The sequence below is a fragment of the Buteo buteo genome, chromosome 3 (assembly GCF_964188355.1).
Source record: "Buteo buteo chromosome 3, bButBut1.hap1.1, whole genome shotgun sequence".
Taxonomy (NCBI): domain Eukaryota; kingdom Metazoa; phylum Chordata; class Aves; order Accipitriformes; family Accipitridae; genus Buteo; species Buteo buteo.
Window position 1 is genome coordinate 32,589,749 of NC_134173.1, and position 22,254 is coordinate 32,612,002.

At 40.3% G+C, this 22,254-nt stretch overlaps 1 protein-coding gene across 5 annotated transcripts in view; it reads right to left on the reverse strand.

Moving 5' to 3' along the window:
* Positions 1–3,960: 3,960 nt before the first annotated feature.
* The window catches only part of PRKDC (protein kinase, DNA-activated, catalytic subunit), an 86,412-nt gene continuing 68,118 nt past the window's right edge, over positions 3,961–22,254 (reverse strand). For 2 of the 5 annotated variants that reach the window (XM_075023262.1, XM_075023263.1), the window contains 16 exons: positions 21,986–22,176; positions 20,140–20,320; positions 19,464–19,624; positions 17,717–17,928; positions 16,505–16,592; positions 15,650–15,793; positions 11,853–12,057; positions 11,235–11,302; positions 10,749–10,969; positions 10,343–10,435; positions 8,301–8,390; positions 6,978–7,049; positions 6,691–6,892; positions 6,106–6,294; positions 5,381–5,520; positions 3,961–4,345 (listed from right to left, as the gene is read on the reverse strand). In XM_075023262.1, coding sequence (XP_074879363.1) covers positions 4,141–4,345; positions 5,381–5,520; positions 6,106–6,294; positions 6,691–6,892; positions 6,978–7,049; positions 8,301–8,390; positions 10,343–10,435; positions 10,749–10,969; positions 11,235–11,302; positions 11,853–12,057; positions 15,650–15,793; positions 16,505–16,592; positions 17,717–17,928; positions 19,464–19,624; positions 20,140–20,320; positions 21,986–22,176 — 2,462 coding nt within the window. In that variant the 3' untranslated portion in view covers positions 3,961–4,140. Of the gene's footprint in view, positions 4,346–5,380; positions 5,521–6,105; positions 6,295–6,690; positions 6,893–6,977; positions 7,050–8,300; positions 8,391–10,342; positions 10,436–10,748; positions 10,970–11,234; positions 11,303–11,852; positions 12,058–15,648; positions 15,794–16,504; positions 16,593–17,716; positions 17,929–19,463; positions 19,625–20,139; positions 20,321–21,985; positions 22,177–22,254 lie in introns of those variants that run through there. The other 3 variants (XM_075023261.1, XR_012649786.1, XR_012649787.1) reach the window with 3 other exon arrangements.

The window sequence follows — 22,254 nt, forward strand, 5'->3', positions numbered from 1 at the left end:
AGGTTGGCGTTGGCTCTCGTAAGCGGTGACTGCCGGACAGACCCTCCCTACTCCCTCGTCCCACCTCTGCCAGGGCTCGTGCCTCCCTTGTCTTGAATCGCTGGAACAGTATTTTGCTCGTCACTTGAGCTCGCTTGGGTCCGTTCATTGCACTGATCCAGCCTGCGGCCACCCCACTGTTAGCGGCCGAAGAACTTGCCGGTAAGTGAAAGGATTTTTCTTTTTAGCTCTTTTAAACTCTGGGCTCTGACTCCCTGCAGGCGTTTGAGCCCTGGCGGTGCCAGCCCGGGCTGGGTTGGTTCAGCTGCACCCGTGGCTGCTGAACTGCTGAATTAAGTCTTCCCGGGCTCCCAAAAAGCCATGTGCTGCAGCAGCGAGACGCCTCAGACCCTGCGCTCCTCGTTTTCTCACATTCTTTGGTGGATGCTCTGAACTTTTTCCCAATACAGGTCTTCATGAGTTTCCAGCAGGGATGAGATTTGTGAGATCAACTTCACAGCTACGTCTTCTGCCTAACCAAATGAAATCTTGCACAGTATCATTTACTGTGAGTTTATGGACAGGTAGAATGAGTATTACCCTCTCCTGTCCCATCAAAAAAGAAAAAAAAAACCACCCAAGCAAATAAAAAAGCAAACAACCGCCCCTGTAAATAATGTGGAGACTGTAACTGAATCTTTTCCAGTCCCTTATGGCCACTCCTTCCCAAAACATTTTGCAACAAAAAACCCCTGAACATCCTTTTCTGGACACTGTTGGTTTAACATGAGATGTAGCTTTGCTACAAGAGTAGTGACACCATTCGGTGCTGTGGGTGGCTGCCAGGGTGTGACCTTTCTGCATAGGTGCCATTTCTTACAAGCAGCATAGCTTAAAAATGAAATTTTTAAACCCCAGGTCATTTCTGAATGAGGCACACAGTGTTAAGTGACTTGGCAGACCCACACACTCAGTATTTGTGAGGGGGAAAAAAAAAGTTTTAAAGCAGTAGTAATAAATCCTTATTTTAACTCCTTGATTTTGAAATACGTGAAGTTTGGGGAGAAGTGCCTCTAAATGTAGACCTTACTTACCTGACTTCAGGAAGCGGCTGGCCAAAGCCCTCAGCGTGAGGCCAGAAGAGCTGTAGGAAAACCCTTATTCCACGGCTGAAGATGAGCCTAATTCATTGTTCTTGTGGCAAGCTCGTGGGTTCCTTCCCGTGCCCAAGCGTGTGCTGGTGCTGTACTGCATCTCAGCCACAGACCCCTCAAGATAACATTTAAATTGGGGGGCGGTGGTGGGGGCTAAGGGAAAATCCTGAGCGCGAGAAGCAGCATGCAGGAACCTCAGCTGGGGAAGGAGACTGCAGGCTGCAGCTGCAGAGCTTTCCTCCATGTTCAGCAGTAGTATTATTTTTGGTTAGAAGCAAATTGTAGGATTGACAGGGATAGTAAGGACTAGCTTAAACATTAATATTATTCTATACACTAAGAAAAACCTACTAAGAATATATGCTAATAGTTTACACAGCTTTTTAGATGCAGTTAATGAACTTCCAGATATAGTGCACATCTGGTTATTTAATCTGAGAAGGAAATAACTCTGCCATACTTGCGGATAGTTACTAAGTCTTGTTTTGTATCATGAGACCTGAAGCAGTCTCCGACTCTGAGCCGCACATCATCTTACTCTTTTCTGGAAGGCTAACAAACCCATCCCGTAAAGCACTGAGCCCAGCGACTTGAGGTTTTCGTTGCGTCAGTGCTCTCCTTGCTGCTTCACGGGCTGGCTTCAGCCTTTCCTTTTGACTGCCGTATTTTACGGAGGGCAGCACTCTTCAGTCAGGATCAGGGAGAGCAGCTGCGATTTACATATGTCAGAGGTTATTTTCAGGCTCACTCAGCTGCACAGGGAAGGCTCCATTAAGGCAATTCCGCTTGCTTCGCAGGGGATGTCCTTCTGCTGATGAACACCCAGCAGCTTTGTGCTTTGCTCCTTCGCCGACACCAGAGCTTGACAAATATGCCACTAGTAGGACTGATGTAGCTGTGGCTTCAAATTACAGCACTTATTTTAGGTCCAAAACTTAAATTTTAACTATTTTAAGCATCATTGAGACGTTCTAAATTCTTTTGCACCATCAGGGCTACTTTCACCCGTCTTGAAGGCTTTCACGCCTGGCCTGAGGGCCTTTCCCTACGGACTAAAGGGAGAGGAGGGCAGGGGACAGGGTTCACCCACAGCCCCCTTCCCCTGGAAGGGCACGGCTGCGCTCTCTGCTCCGGAGGCCAAGGAAGCCTCGGTTGGCGCTGGAGGGAAGCCTGCTGCATGCACAAACATCTCCGGCTGCTGAAGGTATCAAAAGTCCTACAAGACGAGCCTCGCCTCGTTAAACTATAAACCTAAACTTTGTCCTCAGCAGTACAGGTCAAAGTACCTTGTAAGTATCTGAGGTATGTGCCAAAAGTGCAATTAAACACCTCGTACGACTAGCCACTTGATTTCCAAATGTCCCCCTCACCTTTTTATGTAGCTTTTTATTGTGCATTAACTTTCTTCTATTTGTAGAGTTGACAACATGAAAGCTGAGTGCCCCACCTAACTAATCTTCATAGTGCTGCCGTCTTTATTGATACCAGAGATTAAAAGAATGAAATGCACCAAGACATCTTACACAAGTGCATATAAAAATAGACCATATCACACACACTTATGAAAAAACCGCTGTCCATTATCACCTGTATAAACGGGTAAATGTGGATGGTTTCTGTGATTAAAGTACCCTAAATTAACTTCTGAAATGAGGTACACATCTGAAAGTTTATTTTTAAATAGATGTTTCCTCTACAAAAATATAGCCAAACAATATTTTTAATTAATAAAATCTGATAAAAAGATTCTGAATTTCTTAATTCATAACACTATTGACATAGAGAATTGAGAATATTTATTAAGAAGGAAGGTAACAAATAGTAATTGTTGCTAGAAAGTATATTAAACAAAAAACCTCCCTCCCTATTCATTAGGCCTTAGTGAGTAGTCTTGCCCGTGCTGAGTTTTTCATGGAGCTGGACCCAGGAGGCAGATTCCTCTGCTCTCCAGCTGAAAGAATCCTTTGAGACTGGTGCCGGTGGCAGCCCTCTCGAAGATCAGGACTGTCCCATGGCCACAGAAGCAGGAGGGAAAGCGTGTAAGGCAGTGAAAGGGCAAAGACTCATTTTTATTACACGTTTTATGATAATTATTAAAGGCCTCAGTGGAAACAATCTCCTACAATGAATTCTGGGTAATAAACAACAGTAATATTTCAGAGAACTCTCTCTCCCCCTTGCTGTCTGTGCTGCACTGCAGTTGCCACCAAGGTTACCTGAAAACTGGCTGTCAGAGTGGAAGAGTCACATCTGGCACAACTTCCCCAACGCTGCTGTGCCGCAGTTACAGCAAAAAGCTTACAGTGCTCTGCTGCGGCTACTTCTGGCTTTGGCCAAACAAATTAACACAACATGAGGAGTATAGGCTTCTGAAGGACAGAGATAACACAGTATAACCTCGAATTGTTAAAAAACAATCTGCTGGAACAAACTGGCATGGTCTCATCATTGCTTTCTCATTATCGAGTAATGAAATAACACCTAAAGTATCTGGATGGTTATCTAGAGCTATTTAATTTTACCATGTCCTTCACTGTTTCAACTGATACAAAAATCTTCCAGTTTTAATTACAAAATAACATATATCTGCAGAATGGTTTCAGTTGATTATCATCAAGGTCTCTGTAAAAGACAAAAGCACAGACTTTCACTACAAGGATGCCTACAAGCTCACAGAGTATGGAGTCGTGCTTTCCTCTGAGTGATCTCAGTGCCTTTCAAGTAAGTCTTTAAGCTCTATAGCCTCTCCAGTTCTTTCTACATTGATTTTAACACAAAGACAATAAAGCTACTTCGTTGCAGAACCATATATATATTAAAAAAATCATGACTGTTTGAATACAGCTTTAATAAAAAAAATTATTTTCCACATTAGTCAAGTTAACAGATGATTATAAAAGTGGTTAAGAGGGTTTTTTTTCCTTTTTGGCCTTAAAATTCTGATCTGGTTGCAGCTGTGTGTTAAGGGATGCTCCTTCTAGCAGACTGCGCTTTAGAGAGCAGTCCCTCACATCCAGGGTTCCCATCCTTCCCAGACTCTGCCAAGGACATTGGGGTCTGTCGCTTGATCGATCAGGCATCTCACTTGGGTTTCTTCTGAAAGTCCATCCTCTGGCTCTTTGGCTCTGATATTATGATCAGGGCTACCACGAGCAACAGCTGCAAAATCATTATAGGAAAGGGACTTCTCATGGCCCAGGCGTAGTTCATCACTAAAATTGAGAATACAAAAATAAGCTCTTACTAAAAGAAAGAAGCAAAAAAATGTGAGATGGATTTTTAAATATGAAACAGTACTTGAACACGATTCATCCAGCTTTATTTTTCAAGATGTGGAGACCGTTCAATAGCTGTAGAAGGCTTGGCCAGTGAAGACTGGTGATTTCAGGTGTCCTTTACTAGTGAATACTTACCATGAATATTTCAATCTTGTCAAAGGTCTCTAACTGAAAGAAGGATGCAGCACTTCACATCCAAGCTGTTATCTCCTTACCCACCCTGCTGATTTGTATCTGCAAGAAGTATTTTGCTGCCTTTTCCAGTTCAGCCTTGACCGCAAAAGGGACTCCTCCCAAGTTCTGCACTTTTCAGTATTTGTATGGTTTTAGAACAGGCTTGCTTTCTTTGCCTCCCCCCCCCCCCCCGCCCCTTGATTAATCCAAAATGTCTTTTTAGAAGAGGATGGAAGGGATTAATTGTACTTTAACTGAACTTTAAAGACATTCTGGCTTGAGCCAGACTTGACTAGACGGGACATAAATAACCTCAGAATGCCATCAGATTCGAATTTGATGTTTTTGGGAAGCAGCTTACCTCCATGCCTCCCATACAGCTGGTTCAGGCTCCATTTCAAGCAACTGTCCAGCAAAAGCATATTGATTTAAATACTACCCCTAGCCTAAAAGCTGTGGAGACGAACATAAAGAACAGCAGTCTGAGGAGTGAGAAGTTAAGCAGGCTTACAGGGTGGGGATGTGTGTGTTGCCAGGAACAGTAAAACTGCTCAGGAGGCCTGAGCTGGAGCAAGAACACTCACAGGGAGATATCTGGTGTTTTGGCTGGCAGGGTGAATTCAGAGAGCTTGTATGTGGACCAAAACGATTCTGACAGGAGGTTTGTTGAAATTTTGCCCTGACTGCCTCTTCTCTTTTCCTAGCTGTGATACTATCTGAAGAGAGCAAAATCTGACACAGGAGACTGCCAAAGCTCTTAGTGGAGTAGTTTAAAGCAAAAGGAGAGCATCTTACCAAGTGATTGTTGCTGGATTGGCACCTGTAAGCTTTCTTTTGACATAGCTGACTTTTTGCAAAGGGTACCAGTTTACTTCAGATGTGTTTATTTCCTTAGTCCACGTGCCTCCTTTTTTCAGCTGTCTTTGTTCAAAGTTCTAAAGAGGAAACAAATTTTCCCTGTTTGTCATAAATCATATACTTAAAAAAGACCTTTAAGCTGCCAGATCATGGCAAGTCAAACCAGTAACTCTTAACTGCAGATGCAATGGAGGGCAAGGTAATGAGATGATATCTAGCCTGCCTATGACTTAAAATGTAATTTACAACTGGAGTTAATGAAGTGCAACTGATTTCAGAATTTTTTCTGTGTAATCATTAGTTTTATACATACAGTGGTGTTACGCAAATTTAAGAAGCTCAGTGCAAAAAGTTGAAAATATTTATGCTGCTGCCGTAAGTGACATAACATTATCAAGAGATACCCACATTTTTAGGATTATCATGCAGATAAAGAACAGTACACTGATAAGAGACATGTACTACTATTTTTTGTCCATCAATATAGAATTCTGTCATTTAAAATCCTTTCAGTTCAGTTTCTCTGAGAGCTCAATATAAAAAGAAAGATAAAAGGAGCACTGAGAGCGAGCATCAAGAAATACTTCCTTTTTGATCAATTTTATCCTTATTGCAGTTTAAGAATTTTCACATGAAGAAAAAGGAGAGAGGAAAAATCCCACCTTCCAGTCCAAAGAAGGCTCTTTTACAAATACATCCATTGTGCTGATGAGGAGATCTGGATCCGCGCGATAAGCCCTTAGGGCATGCACCATCACACTGTAAATGAGCCCCCACTCTTTCACCGGCATCATCAAGTTAACAAACTGGCGAGTCAGACGAAAAGGCATCAACTCTGGCACACTCAAAAACTAGCCAAGGAGAAGGACAGTCAAAAGAAAACAAGAATTAAGAAGCTTTGGAACAGAAAGATTGGAAATAAATATTTTGTTCTTTTTAAGCTTTGAAACCCTCTTTGTCACTTAACTGAAAATAATGTGCAACACAGTAGAACAGGACCAAGTTGTGACATCAAAGCTTTAGTCATGAATATTTAGTGATAGTGGTTGAAAGCATGGCTGAACTACACAAAACACCACCATATAGACTCTGTGAAACTCTATAGCTCTCTGCTTACCTGAGAATATCTGGAAACAGAGAATTTATTCTATTAACTAGAAATAACTTGTAAAGACTATTTTGCATCAGAGTGATGGCAAATGAGGAGCATCAAATTAAATGTAACAAATTAATTAGAAAACAAATACCTGTGTAGCTGAGCCAAACGCACATCCAAAGTCTATTCCCACCATGCCACCTGTCTCCTTGTTAATCATGAAGTTGGACAGATGTCTGTCTCCAATACCAAGTATCCAGTGGCTGATGCACATCAGTGCATGAGAGCTGGCAAAATGGGACCGCAGAGACAGGAAGGCTTCAGGAGATGTACTCATTTTCAAAAAGGCTCGCCTTAACAAAACAGAAGTCACTTGTTGCATACAGATAAAACACTAACATTTGTTTCACAATGTGCAGTCATTAATAGCGCACTTACCGCAGCAGGTCTTCTGGAACACTGCTCTCCCTTCTTTTGAAAGACATAACTGTTTCTGTGCGGCTAGCATTTCTGCAAGTTAATGAAGGAATAATGTTAGCTATTGAAATAACAGCCCACTGGACGTTAAAAGTTAAGATGACCACATTAGCACATTGGTTACCCCAGTAAACAGTACAGCAAGCCACACAGAGAGTTTGCCCCAAATTTTTAATCTGATATTAAAAATAGCCCCTCATCTCTTTTTCTCCCAACAGTTACCTCCAAGACTGACATTTCTTAATAGAAAACAGTATGTAGTTTTGTCTAGTTTCCTCCAAATTAAGTCAATGGATTAAGCTTTAATACAGCAATACAACCGTGCTCTTTCTGGTTGGATAGTCTCTTCCAAGCAGAGAAACTAAGGCCCATATTAAATCTCTCAGCAGCATGCAGAGGCTATATTGACACTAGAAAGTAGTGCAGCACAAGGGGAGGCAACAGAACTAAATAGCTGGTGCTGAGAACACCCATGCCGTAGACGTCTGGGGAGGAAGGGCGACTGCTCTGGCCTAGCCCATGTCTGGTCTTGGGAACCAAATGCTCGTGAGAGCTGGAATGCGCTGGGTGCTCTCCTTCCAGTTTAGTTTTGTCTGAAAGGAGCAAAGCTGCGTACTAGGGGACAGCTCTGCAATGCAAGCCAATGTGAGGTTAGTGGGGGTAACTGGGAATTTACTTCAAAAGCACATTCTGGATCTGAATACAAGTATTAATGTAGACACATTCAGTTAAGCAAGTCAAAGTTTTCCTTTAGAAAGCAAGATGCTTGCTTAAGCAGGTTATGAGCTCATCGGAAGTGCTCCACTGGAAACTTTACTTCCCCCCCACTACAGTGCTAGATCTAGGCAGGTGTGGAAATTCCTCTGAGAGGATGCTCAAGTCAGGACCCAAACCATCAAATATTCTTAAATTCTCAGTGAATCACAGTGATTTTCTCTGTCCAACTTCAGCAGGTGCTCTGGCTCTGAGGGAGCCTACCTAATTACATAATCAGGAAGAAGACACCTAGAAAATAAAGTTGAAGAGGAGCATCTGCTTCTAGACACTTTCTTAAAGAAGTGAGCAAGCTTCTGGAAGCACTCCTCTGCTCTGGTGGGATTTTGGCAGTACTAAACTCCTCCTGCAGAGCATCACCAGTAAGACAAAGCAGCAAAATGGGCAAAAATCAGATCTAGCCAGCATATTATAATGCAGATCATATTTTTCCTGGAATTTCTACAACTCTCTCTGTGTGTGTACACTCTAGCGTCTGTATTTTACACGCAGTTCTCTTTTAAAACCTACCTGTACATAATATGGTATCGAGAGGTGCCCTGCACTTTCCCACCCATCTTGGATAGCCACTCAGAATAGGTAGCACGAGGTCCTTTTATGCTAGGGACAAAAAAAAAAAAAAAAAAAAAAAAAAAACAAACAAAAACCACTGATGATTTCTCTGTATTACCTTTCCACTCTGTACTCGAATATCCACATGTTGTGTGCTGCTATGACCCATGAAGATTTTTATGCACAGGAGGAGTCAGGAAGCTACAGTCTACGTTAATTTTAGTCTTGCTACGGAAATGAAGTTTATACATTCAGTGCATACGCTGATCCATCCCATCTCCTTCCCCCCAGCTTTGAACACACTTCAGTCATATTTGACAGAACGCTAGACATCTCAAAGGTGTTAATTTGTCAATGGGTACTCTGAAAATTAGATGCTGCCTTGAGAAGAGAGACCCAAAATAATTTCTCCAGGGAGGGAAAGATACTTTTAACACAGTCTTATATCCATTTGAGAAGCATTACGTAGCCTACCACAGTACATGCTGCCATTTGTCCATCCAAACTGGTAGGGAATGCAGGAAGGCAGTCCATTATCTCCTCCGTGTGTAGAAGAGGGGAGGAATAGGGGCTTGGACTTAACATGTTAATCCATAAGAAGCGAGTCTTCATTAGTTGCACTGCTTATAGAATAATCTGATATTTTTCTCCCATCTTAACTAAATATACTAGGCATTAAACTTCTATTCCAGAGAAGCAGCAGCTTAGCACAGCACCTGCCTTCTCTCTTCCTTCCAAAGCATGTTCTGAGATATAGAGATCCTTTCCATTTAAGAAGTGTTTATCATTGATAGACTGCGTAGCCCATTACTTCAGGATAAAGAAAAGGATTTCAAGACTTCAGAAACTTATTTCTCCCACCCCAACCAAAATATTGCCAGCAAGGATTTCATCATAATTTTCCTTTCTGAGTGCTGTCACTCAACCATGGCTCAATATAAAAAGTGTCTTAATTGACTTGACTGAAGAACATACAGGAAAGTCTGTCTACAACAACAAAATAAAGCAATCTTTTTGGATAAATCATTAACTGTCTTTAAAAAAAAGACACTGACCTTCTACATTTAGTATATTAGAAATTTTCTCCCCTCATGAGGTGTTTCCATGTGAGTCCTCCTCCACTTTCCCAGTCAATGAATTGAAACCAACATAATACCACTGCTGTTCACAAAAATGAACCAGACAGCAGGAACGCAGAAACTGTAGCAGTTCCTAAACTGCTCACAAATCAGTTAACTGCAGAAATAAAGACTCTCTGGAGTCCACCCTCCACACTGGAGGTTCCTCCAGCCTGCCCCATAAACAAGAGAACTAGAAAAAATAAATGGTGACGAAAACACTTTGACAAACTCAGAGATTACGTACTAAGAACAATGCTGGTAAATAAAATTGCATTTCTAAACTGCAGGATAGAAACAGGCTGAAATGCTAGAATTAAATCAATTTTACAAATATTCATCCTCCAATTACAATCAAGAGAAAGAAAGCTGATTTATTCAAATCCAGCATTTGTATAAAGAGAGTGTTCTTTTACAGTTGTGTTTTGTGCATCTGCTGCCAATTTCCCCCATCACTGACTCACTCACTGCTGAACCCAGCTTCTGAATAGCTCCATCTCTGCTCCCCTCCCCTCCCCTCTGCTCCACTCCCCTCCTCGCTGACCTACGTCCATTTCCTGCCTGATCAAATCAAGAGATCAAAATCCTTTGCTTGTAAAATCAATCTGCTGATAAGGAAATGGGGATGATAATGACGTCACACATGATTATAAGCGTCTTGTTTAAACAAGCTGGGTGGAGGATATTCCAGGTACAATGGTACTCATTAAACAAACAGTTGCCAATTACTAATTTGGGTCAGGAAGTACAAACTGCCTCCTTGCTTATAGGTGCTATTATTTCACTCTTTTAAAAAAATAAAATGCTGCCACAGGATTGTCAGTATCAAAAAACCCGTTAGTACTGGTCTCTATTAGAGCAGAGAGCTAAACCAAGCATCACCTGTTATAGTTGATGTCTTCCTCTTCAGACATGCTGTTCTTAAGGAATTCTTTTAAAGTACAAGTATTTTCCAGCCACTTGATAAGTCCCAGTCTGGAACAAAGGATGTCAGAGATGTGAACAAGTAGCTTAGAGTTGAACTTTACAGGAACACCACAAATAGGAAGCAATACATTTTAGTGTCTGCTAAAAGAAGGTTGAAAGCTACCAATTTAAATATACACTCTGAAAAACAGTTTCCAGACAAAGCAATTTCAATGTTGTTTAAAAGGAAAAGAAAAAAAAAATTAAGCCAAGACAAAACACTCTGAACCAGAATCTGGCACATAGAAATCTCACTTTCCAACATCCCAACAGTAATAGATGTTAACATAAGGATTTCTGTCCCTTCAAGATAAATGTCTACCTTGTTGTCATGGGGATGACCTGGTAAGTTTTTAACTGCATATTCCTTTGGCTACATGTAGCATCTTGGGAAAGGACAATGTTCATTACATCAAACAGCTGCTCAATACGTTGGTCTTGCCGCAGGTCTTCACCACCTTTGACAAGAAAAGGATACTCCTGCTCATCACTACCTCGGATTGTTATACGTTTTGGCTTCCTCAAAGATTCCATTACACTTATCTTGGAAAAAAGACAGGAAAAAGCAAAATATTTGTGACAGAAGACTTGGCCTTACAGAATCATCACTGAAATTAAGTGTGTCTGTCATTCTTAGATGGCATAATCAAGTTGCTCAGTTACTACTAGAAAAACAAATGCCCGCTGCAGACCTTCCTTTATGTGCTGCAAGGTGCATACACAAGCTGCAACCTTGCTATTATCAAATTCTTCAAATGGAATATGGACACAGATTTATACCACACAGGATTTTGACTCAAAAACATACCCGTTCATCAAATCCAGAGATTTTTGCATGGTACTCTGGCAGTGGTTTCCCTCTTCCGTCATACTGACCTGAAGTGGTAGCGGAAAAAATAGAAGAAAAAAAATTACAATCAGTCTATGTAACTTTTTTTTTAAGGTGTGTTTAAGAACAGAACACACTTTCAAATATTTTGTTAAATTGGTAGAATAATAACAATAAAGAAAATATTTTAAAATGCATAAAAATTCGTCATACACATCATATGATTTTATCTCTGAATTACTAATATTATTTCCTTGTTCAGCTGTTAGAATTGCAGCTCTTAATGGTTTCAGAGGACCCATCCTTTTTGAACTAGATTTAAACACATCTTAGATTTATATATCAGATTTCCTAGAGTCAGACCTTTAAAAAAGTACTAAAGTTCTTAGGCAAGAGATACAATTTTAGATACAATTTCAAAAGTCAGGACTACAGCTTAAGAACAGGTTTCAGAGATGATGAAAGTACAGAATTATTTCAGATGAAATCTACCTCTGCGTAAGGCCACCCAGAGGGGCCATACAGCCAACATAAGAAGGAGAGCTCAAGAGCAGCAACTTTGGGACAGTTCACCATCAACACTGAAGGGGAACTTACCAGGAACCTCTAGTTCATTCCTCAAGAACTCAGCTTTGAATTCACTCATCCATAGTGAATATTCTTTCAGGTTTCCAGGTTCTTTATGGGTTTTGTTCATTTTTGAGAGGAGAGAAGTTACAATCGCATCGAACACACTAGCCTTCATATCCAACAGTTCTGAACCGCCTTTGCCAAAATGATGGTCAAAGTCCTTCCCAAAAGCCTGAGGTTCATTTATAGAAAGGAATCCTGTTAACACAGTGCTAGCAATTTCCCCAAGAACACCAAAATGGTACCTTCCTATCTACACACACAGCTTCATCTGAGCTCCTAAAATACATCAATCATCCTTCCACTCCAGCTCTTTTTTTTCTCCATTATTTCTAGTCTGTCAGAACCTTTTCATTGCCTGTTTCGTAGACCCACCAGCTATCATCAACAGAAATATCTGCATTTTACCAGTTCAGTGATATTAAAGATCTGTAGAATTAGATCATAAACTTTTTTGCCATGTCAAAACCAGAAGCTTATCCCTTTTTACCTCCTCTAGCTGCAGCTGGATTCTGGGTGAGCATATCAATAATGCTGCTCATTAAACTTAATATACATACCTCATCTGTTTACAAAAATTTAAGATCAGCTAGTGAAATATTAATATAAAATACAAATATTTAAATTTGTACCTATTAAACAAATTCCATTATTAATCTAAATATAGGATTTAATTGATGCACCAGTCTTTAGATTTTCTCACCCTTTCAAACTGCTGCAGCAAAAACCAAAACCCCCTCGAATGTTCAATTTACAAATGGTAAAATAAAATACAGATAGATAAGTCAGTTAATCTTTTTTCTCCCTCAAATATGAATATTCTGTGCTTTATGGAAGGTGTGGGTTTTTGTCAGATTTTGAGTTTGTTTTTTTGTTTGTTTTTTTTTTTTTTTTTAAGCTAGCAGTAACCATACTACATAGCAAGCAAACACAGCCTAGCTAATTCCATATATACCTTTTTTGCCAATCAAAAGATATATTATATGTATACATAAAGCATGTCATAGAGCTTCATGTATTAAGAGAATTTTTTGTGTCATGCTAGAAAATATCAATTTAAATATTTTATGCACTATCACATTTATTATTCGTGATTTGCTTTGAGATAATTTTGGGTGCAAAATATATAAATCCGTATTTTTCAAGTATTTGAAATCTCCTGATAAAGGAAAAGTGCAAAGACATTTCATACCGAACCATTTAATAAACAAAGTTAAGTATTATCTGCAAGCAGTTAACTGAGTTGACTTCTTGTGTTGATAATTCAAGGCTCTAGAAAAACCAGATGTCCCCTCTTGGACCTCACTGGTATTAATGGCTTGGAAAGATATGTAAGCTCACTTGTTTTTTCAATGCCTGATCATTTTTCTCCCAAGCTATGAAGGACACAGCTATTTCACTGAAGTAAATGAAAATACAAAAAATATTATCCTTCTGAAGAAGAGACTGCTACAGTCAACATATTTATCACTTTAAATCTATTTCCAGATGATCACTCAATTGCTTTCTCTGTTCTGTTCTTTTACTTCTAAAATCGAAAGCATCAAATATTTAATAGCCTTAACTCTGTATTTTAAATAATACAATCCATCAACAGTGTTTAATATATACATTACTGGAATTTCATGTTAAAAATAAATGCAAGATTCTTATTGTTTAAGTTACAATTGAAATTCTACATAAATAATACATATGAAGATTACAAGCCTGAAGTACTCCATGTATTAGAGCAATTTAATGTGTTAGTCGAGAGATACAACTTTTTTTTTTCCAGCAAGGCCACTAGAAACTATACAGTTATCCTCACAGCACACTTTGTTTCCTCATGAATACTGCATCATGAAGGCAAAGAGTTCAGAGTCTGTGCACCATCACCTGGACCCTCTTCTCCTGCAGCTGCTAGTATGTGAAAGGAATACTGCTCTCCCCTTCAACAGAGGGGAACAACCACACCACCCCTCTTCCAGCATCTCCCTTGCTCTTCTCTCCCTATTCGGTTAATTCAGTAACAATTGAAACTCCATCAGCACTACTTGCAGTATCGTCTACCACTGCACGTTTCGCTTTTTAAAGAGCCATGGGTTTTTTTGTGTAAGTGGGCCAAAGTGCACACAAATCATCCCAACAACCAAATGCAGACTGCCTTTGTCCTCATGCCTCCTAGGTCCCTTGCTGTGGTTGTACCTTGTATGGCTCAACCTACAGCTGCTCCCCTCCTTCTACCCCCACCCTGACAGCAGCACATCCTGCAAATTCTTATCCCTGTACTCTTAAGTTTAAAGTGATTTTCATCAGAGACCCAGCTTATCTTGCAGCAACATGTTCAAAGGGCTAGTATGCCCCTAACTCCTAATTGCCCTTTCTGCTGCTCTGTCACCTGACTTCTTCCCAACTCCACCTTGCGCTCATCTTCCACCCTCCCTGCTCATGGGGAAGGAATCTCCCTAGAGACACTTGGCTAAGTTTATCTAATACTAATGTGACATAAGAATGGCCATATGGGAGAGACGTGAATTCACCCAGCCCTGGCCACAGGGTTATGCGCATACAGTACAAGCATACAGCCAGATTCTACAGGAGTATCATTCTTCTGGACTCCAGCAATTTGCAGCTCAGGGATTTCTGGACCCAGAAGTGTGCATTTGTGTGTAAAAGCTCTCAAAGCATTTTCCCCCTCCCCATGCTATTGTCTACTTGCTATTCGAACCCATGAAAGCATCCATAACAGCCTGAGCAGGAGTTCAGCACTTAAGTGTGTACTGAATGAGGAAACACTTCTCCCTGTTTGTTTTGAACATGCCACTTCCATAGAATATTTACTTCATGCTTGGCAATCCTGATGTTAAGAGCTTTATTGTTATCTGGCCTCATTGCATCTTTTCCAGTTGTAGGAATGCTGAAGTTGCTTCTTGTGCAGAGGTTACTCTGTACCTCTGATTATTCTTACTGCTCTGAACCTCGTCCAGTTTCATTACACCTGTGTTGAGAACAGCGGATGAGGACTACACTGTTCAAGAAGCAAGAGTCAGAGAAGGCTGCTATGTCAATCTATAAATCCATGTTTTAGTCATTATTAAGAATAGAGAACAACAGCCAATTTTCTTTCTGACTGCTCTTGAGAATTCACAGCTGATGTTTTCACAGAACTATCACAAATCAAGATTTTGTTCTTGAATTGCAATAGTTATCTCAACCCCATAGAATTTATATATGAAACTAGGGTTTGGGGTTTTTTTTGCCACATGCATCACTTAATTTTTCTACACTGACTTTCACTATTTTAGATGTCAGTCAGTTTTGTGAAGTCCTTTCTCTAGTTCTTCATAATTGTAACTCTTCTGAATAACTTACCCTAAATAACTTCCTATCAGCAGCAAATTTGAGTAGCTTAATACAGCAAAACACTCTAAAGTGCTCATACATCCTTGGCAGCAGGGAAAAAAAGCAAGGCCAGATTCTTGTGCAAGTTCACGGATGGTCAGAGAGGCCCAGGCCCTGAGAACCTGGCAGCATGCAGGACAGGGGAGGCAGAAGCTGTCTAAGAGGGAACATTTAGTCCTGCAGGGCAGTCAGAAGTGGAAGTTGAACTACAGTAAGTCCATAGCTTCTAGCAAAGAAATCCCAGTCCTGTACTCCTAACTTGATCTCTTGTCTCATCAAGTCCTGCAGCACCTGTAAAAGCTGTGATCTGGTCCCCTCTTTTTACTTTCTAGTGTGTTCTAGAAAAGCACATGATGCCAACACTACTCAGTAATCACACATACCTGAATAAACCTTTTCCTCAGCAATCCATGGCCAGGAGTCTCTAAATTTCCCAAATTCTTGTACATACCTTCATACATTTCCTTAAGCTTATTTTTATTTCTGTGAGCTTTTACCAACTCATTTCTGACATCCTCAACCCAATCCTGCAACAGAAACAAACAGATGAGTACTGAGAAAAAGTGTACTGACCGTTGCTCTTCAGTGATCTGCTCAGATTGCATTTGGGTTACTGTATTCACTAATAAATAGTCAATTAACATGTCTTTTGACAATCAAAAGAGCAATCAAAAGACTATGGAAATATTTCCCTTTCATTCTGTCTTACAATAAAATGTTTCTACTTTATTAAGATAATTATGTTTACTACCATAGGGTCTAGTGCAAACTAAGAAAGACTCTACAGGGCCAGGAGTGGTACCAAACACAAGACGAGAATCCTTTGGACAACGGGGTCAGAATGTAGACAGGTAAGGCCAGCAGAAAGCAGGGAAAGGGCATAAGAACACAAGTAGTCAGAAATTATAGAGATGGCCACAAATGATAATTCTGTAACGGTTTCAGAATCATTAAGGAAGACTGACCATGGGGCAGGGCAGAGACCCCGAAAGAGAAAGCTGAAAAGGGCTAGTGCAAAACAGACAGCTGGGATAAGGGAGGAAGACCATCGCCAGTGAAAGCTGCTGACAGCACCCAACATCATCAGTTGATTCTGGGTTGAACCGCTTCCTGCGGTGGTGGTGTCAGCCGAACTGCAGGAGGCTCCGCCCAGTACTCTCTTTCCTAAACAGATGGTGAGGAACGAAGGGGAAGGGGGAATAAAAAACAAACAAACAAGCAAACAAACCCCACTTTACCTTAAAAAGCATTATGGGATTAGAGAGCTGTTCCAGGGAGTGTACAAAATCTTGAACTACTCCTCCTCTGTCCAACTTATTCTTGATCCTTTAAAAGAAAAAAAAAAAAAAGGTGCATCACAACACAACAGGAACTACCATTGCCACCTAGCCTGCAGATAAGCAATGATCCAGATTGTCTGGTATATTAAAAAATCTGGTAAAAAAATCTAGGGGTAGGTAGGTAGGACTCCCTCAGAATCCTCTCCTGGGCTGTGTGACTGTTAATATATTGACTGTCCTTGCCATGCAGCTCCCAGTTTTTTAATTAAGTATCCCACTACGAAAACAGGAGCTTGGTGAGGGAGTGGAAAGCGTACTTGCAACAGAAAAGGGCGTTAACCAGACTATACATCCTGTCACGACAGTTATTCAAGGGCAATACAGTTTGTGAAGCACAAGAAATTCAGCAGATGTATCAGAGATTTGAAAAGAACGCAAAAAGACACCTAAAATTGTATAGTGGTTCTACAGCACTGTGATAAAAGTTGACTTCTGCCTGTGGATTAACTGAGGTTTTACTGCATGGCAAAATGGGCAAGGGAGGGCTTGTAGAGGAAGGCGCATGCTACACACTGAATAAGCAGAGAAGAACACAACCAAGGGCTGTCGTTCCCCAAGATAACATGCATCCATTTCAATGGCCCTCTCTGAAGTCTGGTAGTAGCATCTATTCTATTTAAACATATCTGCTTTTTCTTGGTATTGGAAAGATTGTAAGTGTTCAAGCAAGCCTCATCTTCATCTCTGATGGGTACTGACTCTTACTGCTGTGAAGTCAACTACAGTAAGAGCCTAATCATGCACCAGATTTCCGTTCTACCTCAGCAGAGCAGGAGAAGGAAGAAGAAACTTTGACTACCACAGAATTATGAGGAGAAAGGGGTTGCCTCTTTGTGGTCTTCTTGGTTTATCTTGGAAAAATTCTAACTTCCCACAACCTGGGGACTGTATGTAATCAACACTTTAGGCCACTAACCTGAGTATGTCTAATACTAAGAGAGTTTATGTATCTGTTTTCCCTGTGCCTTTAAATGAAAACACAGTGTGCATGAGATTACCCTCTAATGTTTCTCATGCCCCCTAAAGAAGAGTTTGTTTAGGAAAAATAAATAAATATCTCCACTGCTGAATAAAAAACATACAAAAGGGCTACTCTGATTTCAAATTCACCTTTCTACAAACTCTCTGTTCTTACAACCAGTTGCAGTATCTTTGAAACAGTAACTTTCACTGCTGATCATGAAAGGGTAGATGATTGCCTGGGGATAGGTATTTGCGATCTCTTCAACAGTATGTTGCACAGCTACTGCTTCATCCTTGTCAAGTAGTGCCATCATCTGGCTAATCCACCCAATGAACTGCCAACAGGGAACTGAAGAAAGCTGCAAAAACACAGACACTGTTTCAACTTTGGTCCTCCTCGAAAATACCAAACATAGCAAACAAATAAAACTTCTGTGGCCCAGCCTGACCGACAGAAACACATGAAAAGGAAACAGAATATCAACTAGGTTGCATGAAACATCCCCCAATGAAGCAGAGATTTCATTATTATTATTACTACTACCACCACCACCACCGCTGCTGCTTAATAGGTTTTCCATTATAAAGATCTGCAGTTTGTTGATCAAGGTGAGGCTTTATACTCAAACTTGTGGCTTTTCTGTCTGGATGCAATATTATCATTTTTGATCACCACATGCAAACCACTCAAACCCCTAAAGGGATAGTTCAAATGCCATTTGGTTGAAGTCTTGATATGAGTAAAAAAAGCCAGGAGGGGGAACACTGGAACTCCTGCCACAATTTTGTCCTTCCTTCAACTTTAAACAGGTTTGGGTTTGCTGACAGATGTTAATTTCAGTAAAGCACTCCCCCCAATATACTTCATGCTCACTTCTCTCCACAAACCATATACCTTTTGAAAGGAGTACTACAATATATTTTCCTGTGATAGCCAGAGGCCAGACTCCAAGTCCCTTCCTGCTGTCTTGTCCCTGTCTACCCTTTCTAATAGAGTTTAAGATCAGTTGCCAGTATTTATCTCACAGAAAGACAGAGGAGAGGACAAAGAACTGCCTGGTGAACTCCTTTTCTGGGTGAGATTTGTCCACTGGACCAGGTGTCAGGTTCTGTCTGAATCATCAGTTTCATGTGGCCACACCTTGTGCACCTGAGCCATTTATGCTACTTTCTCAGTTTCTTGGGATAACTAAGCCGTGTTTCTCTTGAGTTCTTCCTCCGACAGGGCCTGGGGCTCTGCGAGCACCAGCACAATGACACGGGCTTGAAAAGGCGGGCAGGCCAAGGCAGGAACAGGCGTGAGTCAGAGAGGAGCTCTCAGCTTATCTGTCCCACCACAGCAGGGAAGGCAGCCTGGTTCATGGTATCCTGCTGTGGAATGGCAATGGAGGGACAGGTCGTGGAAGGGAGGAAGTTGTAAATACAAAGGAAGAAGCTGTAGTAATCTCTGAAGTGAATGAAGCAGAACAGGGAGAGGTGGGAGACATGGAAAGTGAGTCTGGAAAAGCTGCTGGCTTCCTGCACACAGGAAACTCAGCCTACAGAAATAAGATACGTTCCTCACCCTAATACTAACCACCTTTATCAGCCCACCTAGATTGTTCTGAAGGGAAAAAAAGCCCCACAACATAGTTTTTCTCCAGCAGCTCTCAAACTAACGTTTGGAATCAGAAAAATGATAAAAAGTTAAACTTTTAAGAAAAAAGTTTCTGTCCATATGAATTAGACTCAGCAAGTTAGAGAAAAGACAAGGAACAATGATGGGATAAAATTTATCTGATTTACCTGAAGCAAAACTTACCAGTCTAACCTCTCTATCCATCCAATCTCCACCCCCACCCTTTAAATTCGATTTATAGCAACATTTACTGCCAGGAAAATGGAAACAACTAACCTCTCGTGTCACTAGACCCAATGTCTCTGCTGGGTATCTCTCAATTATTTGCAGCAGTCTAGGAAATCTCAGCCTGGCTTCTCTGGAGTTCAGTTTTAAAGCTTTTATCATTTTCTCCACCACAATAGCTGGGAATAGCTGCAGATCTGCAGTGTTAATTTCTGCCAAGAGACATTAAACAAGAATTATCAGAAACACCATCACTTGTTCCATGTCTTTGATCATCTGGAACATCCATCTTTACAATTCAGTATTTTTTTTTCAGTGTATTTTGTATTTTTACTTTGTTCTCCTTCCCATCTGTTTGAACTGCACACATCTGCAACACATGTACTTGGGGACTGTAAGGATTAGCTTTATCAGGAAGCTGCATCACTGCTGGTATTTTGCCTGCTTTAAATACAGCACTGCTGTGGTCTGGGAAGGAACAAGGGAAGCATCTGCTGGATATGATGTATTTCTCATAAGTGAGAGGGAGACTACAAGTGATTCACTAGTACCAAAGCTAGCAGTAATAGTGGGGGCAAAAAAGGGAATATAAATACTGTTAAACCGGAGGACAAACTGTTCCATTTAAATTCAAGCTGTGTTACTCAGGGAGATCTCTTGGGTATCACAAAAGCTCACGTATTACAGATAAATCCACCACACATGCTCAGGAGAAATCCTGACTAACCAAGCAAGCCTTCTTCTTCCCTGCGCAGATGCTGGTCACAGAAACCGACCAAAGTCATATATGCATCAATAACTCCCATCAGATCTACATGTTCCATGGAGTGGGACTGTACCTCCTCTTCGGACTTCCTTGCAGCACTGCTGAAACATTGAAAAGCCTTCTTATTCAGACCTGCTAATACCTGAAATTCAACCGTAAGAGAAAAAAAAGACACGTTAGCAAGTAGCATTCAACAATTACTTCTGAAACTGGAGCTTGGTTGCAAGTCTTGAGTAGATAAAACTGTATTAGATATTACAAAGCTGATACAAAGGAAAAAAATAGGCATGTTATTTCTAGCAGTAACTTCCAGAATATTAATTTCCACAATTTTCAGTGGAAAATTTTAACTAATTTTAACTTACAATTAGTCTTTGGACATGTTATGTTGAATTTTTGTAACTGAAAAGAAGTTAATGTTACTAGAGTTTTTGCAGTTAACAGAAAACATTAAAAATGCTATTTTTTTCGTATTGACATATCTGCAACATCTTCATAAGAGCTACACTTAAAAATTTGTGTTAAAAAAGCATGCATCAAACTATTCCAAATCTGATGTCATTATTACCATACTGATCACACGTTTGTAATGCAGCTCATGCAATGAAGGACTTGACAAGATCCTTTACAACTGAATGTTTATAAATCAAGTACATATGTTCTCATATTGCGAACAAACTTACCAACCTGACATTTTAGCTATCATAGTTATTAAACAATACACAAAATTGCTGCAGAACAAGTTGGAACAACTGAAAAATGCTGTAACTGAAATCAAATAGTTTGAATTTCAGGTAGGTAGAGGGAAACTGCTAGGGTCACAGTACTGCTTAATACTAAGCTAAAATACGGCTAAGGTCCTTAATCTTACAGAAATATCTGGTATCCCAGTCTGACTCATCTGACACAGAAGAGCTTTTATGCTCATCTTTTAGGTTTCTTTAAGAAGAATGCTCCTAATAATTAGCTAATAAATGAAGCTTAAGCGTTTGCTCAAGTTTCTACACATCTGAAAATTTAAAATCTTTTTTGCAGGAATCTCTTCTTTATCTGTTTTTCTTTAACAACCAAAAACCCACAAATTAAGAACAATTTTTTGCTATTTTATATTGATATGGATCATATCTAAGGGTCTTCATGGTGGCTTTAGGAATTAATAGAAATAAGTTAGCAGTGGTACTTCAAATTCTTACTCAAAAAATTTGACAGACACGAAGTTAGTGCCACAGCATCTGGGACAACTGACAGCATATACAATTTCAGATGCAGCACAGTCTGTCACTGTATTCTTTAAATGCGCACCTCCCCAAAACAGGCAAAGATGACCTGCATATACTCTGTCTTAAAAACCCCTCTCCTCTCTATCACTAAAATTATTTAGATAAAATAAGTGTATCCGTATCATTACCAGTATTATAAAGATATCTTTATGAAATAAGATAGTCTGACAGCATGAAGCTTAGAAATGCCCAGATGAAATAAAGGCATTCTTTGAGGATCATGTTCCCATGACTATGTCTTTCCCCTTCACACAAAAAGCAGGAACAGAGAAACACAAGAACACTCTCCCAATTAAAAAGGCTTCAGTGCTGCAGAACTCCAGGAGAGCAAAAACCAGACAAAACAGCAATCACAGTTTGTTTTTTTAAATTTATTTTTTCTTCTTCCCCTAGCTGGTGTTCCTGGACGAATCACTGCTAATAGCAGATGGGTTTCACATTCTCTCTATCTATCTGTATCCATCACTACCTGTTGAAGTAGTGATCACAATACTGAAATACCTAAAAGCTTTTCCCCTCTTATTTACCTTTTCAGGACTCTCAAGACTTTCTCCTGATAGTACTGATATTTTTCCAGCCTTTTCTTCTTCGATTTGCTCAAGGCATCTTGGATCCTGACTAAGAGCATTAGCCATTATGTGGTACGTAGTACCCAGAAGAAGATTCTGGTTTCGGAAGGCCATTATGTTCTTGCTAAGATAGTCAGATTTGGTATCTTCTGTTGGAATTCAAAAACAAAGTTGGCAATGTGACAACAAAGCAGCTTTGTATAATAAACAATGTGAAGCAAAGAGAA